General features: G+C 38.2%; 1 protein-coding gene across 1 annotated transcript in view; it reads right to left on the minus strand.

Annotated features, from left to right (window-relative positions):
* The window catches only part of LOC102672854 (discoidin domain-containing receptor 2-like), a 145222-nt gene that overhangs the window by 27011 nt on the left and 112948 nt on the right, over window positions 1-5263 (minus strand). Inside the window, 1 exon segment of the mRNA XM_031511922.1 lies at window positions 2522-2753. Within this exon segment, the coding sequence (XP_031367782.1) occupies window positions 2522-2753 (232 nt within the window).

A 5263-nucleotide genomic window follows, 5' to 3' on the forward strand; every position in this document is an offset into this window, starting at 1 on the left:
GTGTAAAGAAGAGGATAGTTTTTAATCGTTTAATATCTTCGTCCTTGGTCGCATCTCTCGCGCAGCACTTCACCGATCTATATCAAACCCAAGCAACAAGCGATTCTTGGAAAAACACAGCACGCTGGAAGAAGTAGTATTCCAGGGAAAAAATGTAGGTCAGTGGGTCGCGATCCATTCACGCTCCGTGTCAAATTCCGTGGAAACTTTGAATGCTTATATCTCGGCGACCGATCGAGATATCGGGATGAATCAAAAAGCGATTTAAATGGTACGGTTTCCTCCTATTTCCCGACCGAGTTTTGACGATAAAAATTTCTCCTTGTTTTTTTTATACTCAGAAGTCTCATTTACCCTCTTTTGCGAACGTAATGTCCCGTTGTCGCGAGACAAAGAAAATTGAATTATTCTCTCCAATTTTCCAAATAAATAAATTTCAAAATTTTACATAACGGATTATCTAAAATTACACAACTTTTCGGAAACACCAAGAACAATATTTATTTGTCCATTTTATTTAAAGAATTAGAACACATATTTGAAGAAGTAATAGATGATAATAATACTACAATTTTCCCTTATCCCCTTTCTTTCTATCCCTATCTCTAAAGCCTAGACAAAGAAGAATAATTACAATTCGTCCGGAATAACGTGACTCGCCTCGTGCACACCAATTTCTATTTCCCTGGTAGAAGTGTCCGTCCGGGTAGGATCGCGAAACGAACCGCTTCACACGCTAGCGGCCGATAAATTATCGTTCGTTACAGACACGGCCGCCTATCGCGACCGAGATTGCTTAATTGGACGATTCCCGTGGAACGGCTCTTAATTATTCGACGATCAACCAAATGAAGCGGCTGTTTCGGATTTATTCCTGGATTTAAACGTGGAAAGTCTATTATTTCTTTTTTCTGAATTCGAGAATTGGACAATTGATATAACGCGGTAATAAAATAATAGGTAATCGAGATTAAGTATCTGGTAAAAATAAGAGCAAAGATAATGTATAAAAAGAAAAAAAGATACGATTCTCGCAATTCATTCCTTTCCCCAGAAGAATAAAGAGATATTATATAAAAATCCTTTCTTACTTTTAATAAATTTAAATTCTCGTTTCGATAAAGTATTCGTTGATATATTGTATTACGAAATTACGTTGAATCTTGTGATTTCTATGAAATTAGAACGATTCTTCTCTTCTTATCCAAAATTCTTAGTTAAAAGAGATGAAGCGAAGGATCGAGCGTACACGTGTACTTATCTTCTTCGGTAGCGTCTCACTTTCCTCTTTCCCACCGGTTCAATCTTTTCTATCAGTTAAAGGCTCTCGCCGTATCCCGTGACTCGAATCGCCCTCGAATCGTCGACACCGGCGGAATCACAATAAGGAGGAATCGAAGCGTTCCTCGTTCAACCGAGAAACTTTCTTCCTCCTCCATCAAAGAATAAATCACGGACTCGCCCCTTTTGCTCGACCCACTCCTCTAACGACCGATTGTTTGACGATGGAATTTTCACGAGGAAATCAATGTCCAAGGCTTTCCAACCCTTTATCCCTCCTTAATGACAATTTGTACCGAATTACGTCGACCCTCCCCTCCTTTCGAATTATAGAACAAATTACCCAGATACTTTTTCCATGCTTCTCCAAAAGTGTAAGTGCGGTCAATTCACCGACGAGGAATCCCGCTGTCGCGATATTATCATTACTCCCCGTTTCAAAAAACTCAGGATGTAATAAGCTCGTTAATAAATCGCAACTAGATTCTCTTATAAATTTTTGAAATCTGTCGTCGAATTTACAAGTTATTCTTCCTGTGAAACAAACAAATCTCTCGTTAATGAATAAAAAAAAGGAAAGTAAAGAGAAATACACGTGTATACTATTCGGCCAAAACGTTTTTTGCTTCTCATGTTGAATATAAAAAAATATTTTTAATCAAAGCAATTGTAATCCGATGTTTTTCTTATGAATCTTCTTACGTCTTTTTCACATCGACTCGAAATATTAATAACAATTTCAGCAAAGAAATCTTCTCAGAAATTTCCAATCCAATTTTTCTCAATTCTTAGATTCTACGAATTTTACGTGTTACCTATTCCAAACTTTCGATGTTATTCAAAAAAAATATTACAAATTATTAATGCTAGTTTCGCTTCCTACAATTTACCTAAAAAATCTTTGAGAAAGAAATCTTCTAAAGCGATTCTAACTTATTCTCTTCAATTCTCCAGATAAAACTACGAAAACAAATTGATTCAAACGAAGCGTGTCCAATATTAAATATTATTCAAATCATCGAACGACTAGCAATTAATATTATGCCAAACGAGCAAGATTTAATCAAAATAGCCAACGAACAAATGTTGTTCGAAGGCATTTTTAACAAATACCTAAAATAACCAGAACTTTTAACTCGATCACTTTCTCAACGATTAATACAAGATCACATCCACGTCTCCGAGAAGATCTCTCTCGCCCGACTCAATTTACTTCTACTCCACTGTTAGCTCCACGTACCTCCTTGTTATCCCACCGCTTGTATCGCCGCCACTCGGCGAACCCTGGACGCCGATACTCGAGGGTGTACTCCTCCACGTATTCCTGCCCACGGCCGTGATCGTAACGGCCCTGGCTCTGCACACCGGTGATCACGTGGGGGCCGGGAAGATCCACTTGCAGCCACTCACGAATTCCTCTTTCTATTTGGCTCTTGGGGCACCACGCGCCGCCGGCCGTCTCCTTGCGCAGCCTGTTTCCGTTTCAGAATTTGTTAGCGTTACCGTTCGTCCTTTCGTTTTGATGAATTTTAATGGAGGGGAGGGGGAGGAGGAGGGAGCTTCAAGGTCGGTGGACACCCGCAACCAATCTCAATATCGCGCGTATATCCTCCAAGAGAGGATTCGTCGTATGAATATTAATATCTGTCCCGCCACGTATTCAATTTTTTCTTTCGTTCTTGCCGAGATTTATTTATTTTATCCGATTCTTTTTTTCTTTTTGTTGAGCGTGGAACAGGAAAGTTGGTTTTATTCGAATTCGATTCTCGACTTTTTTTTATGGCAAATGTGTGTCACGATTATATACTGGCGAATTAGCGTTCGATTTGTTTATTCATTAATTTGCAAGCACAAATATTTATCACCCGTTATTTTTGCAGTAATCAGTAAACAAATTACCGGATATTTTTATTTAAATTGAAAAGAATTAATTCGAAGGACGTGTATATAAAAATGATGATTCGTGTCGAAGAATCAAATTCAAAGGTTACGTCTCTTCGTAAAAATTCATTTAAAATTACATCGTGTCGAAAACAGAATTTTTCAACGACGTATCATACGGGTCGCCTAGGTCTCCCTCCAAAATGTATCAAACGCAGATCAGACGGTGAAATATCATCCGTCGAAAGAGGGATAATAAAAGGGAGAAAAAAGGAAAAAAGAAAAAAAGGAAAACAAGAACTGGTAAATTTAAAATTTTCGATCGCGCGTCGATATTACGAATTGAAATTTGACACACATATCGGTGCGCGTTGGTTCGAAAGGAGGAGAGAAGGGGGAAGGGAGGGTGGTTAGGGGATATGTGAAAATCAATTTTCATTCTCTCTCGTTGAAAATTTGTCCTCGTTCGACCTGTCCGCCCGTGCACGCGTCCCGAAATTGCGCAATAATAATCGTAGCGAAAATGTAGCCACGTCAAAATCGCTACGCGCTCAATTCACGGATCGTTACGCCATCCTCCCCCCCCCCCCCCCCCCCCCCCCCTCTCTCTCTTTCTTTCTCTCTTTTCACCTTTCCATTGGGCATTACAATTATCGGCCACCCGGTAATTTTTCACTCGAATTGGACGGACATAATTAATTGATATTATATTTCCGCTTTCACGGCGAAATGGACAGACGAAATGGTAAATAACTGGAGGAGGGGGGAAGGAGAGGAAGAGAGAAGGGGTTCTCGATGGTTTTAAGTGGTCGATGGTCTAAAGTTGCACAACGGAGTCGATTAATTAAATTTCCATTATGACGTTTTCGTGTCGATGGTTGTTTGTCGATGCGGACGAATATAGACAATTGGAAATGTTACTATAATTAGATTAGGAATTGATCTTTGAGAAATGATGTCCATTTTGGGGGGAAAATGTTTTCTTAAATTTTGATGATCTCGAATATCTACGTACAGCGTGAAACGTTATTACAAATAGAGAATTTTCCAGGACGATATATTTTCTCTTTTTTTGGAAAAGAGAAATATGATGTTTTCTGAAAGTGTTGGTTAATCAAATTTGATCCGTCAATTTTTTTTTTTGAACGTGCGGAGAATTTTACTTTGAAATTTGATTATTTTTTCAATATTTCATTTGTTGAATCATCGAATGCGTATGAAAGCACTGATAGTTTTCAATTTTATACCCTTGTATATTATAACATGAATTATATCGAGCAACGTAAAATAATAATAGAAGATAATTCGATATCAACAATTTCATTAAAAAATGTATATAATTTAAATATTAATTCTACAAATCTATCAAAGTAATAAATAAATTTTTCTTTCTCCGATTCACTAAAAATATAAAAAAATATGTATCCATTTTTCCTACGCTCCTTTAATCCCGTTACACGTAAAATATTTCAAATTATTTAATCGAATATCTGAAAAAACTTGTATCCAGAAAGAGAATTCTAATTCTAAAACGATACCATAACCATTTTAAGCAAATATATACATTTCTCAAAATCCAAAAATTGTTAAATTAATAATCGTGAGTGGAATCGGGGCGAAGTTAATGTTTAACCCCCTCCACCGTTGTCCAGACGCGGTTATAGTCCTCCGGCCATTACAGCATCGTTCGAACAAAGAAGAACAATTCACGGGGCCATTCGCCGGTTTCAAGAACTTCTTCGGTTCCATGGAAGTGTACTTAAACAGCGAATCAGGGATTCCGGTTCTTTTCCACCCTCCCTCCCTCCCTCTCTCTCTCTCTCTCTCTCTCTTTCTCTCTTTCTCTCTCTCCCTTTCTCTCTTTCTCTTTCTCCCTTTCTCCCAGTTTCGAACGATTCCCAACTCGTCCCAACGCTCGCCACGTTTGCTCTAAATCGAGCCAATGAAACTTCGCGAAACTTTTACCACCTATCGTATCCAACTCGTGCTTCCCTACCTAATAACGAAGTTAACTTGCCGGCTGATCAGAGGATCCGAGTTTTTTTTTTTTTTTCTTGTTAAGAGACAATCGGCCAAGGATCCATTTTGGCCTTAAAACGTT

Source organism: Apis dorsata, unplaced genomic scaffold (assembly GCF_000469605.1).
Source record: "Apis dorsata unplaced genomic scaffold, Apis dorsata 1.3 scaffold_365, whole genome shotgun sequence".
NCBI lineage: Eukaryota > Metazoa > Arthropoda > Insecta > Hymenoptera > Apidae > Apis > Apis dorsata.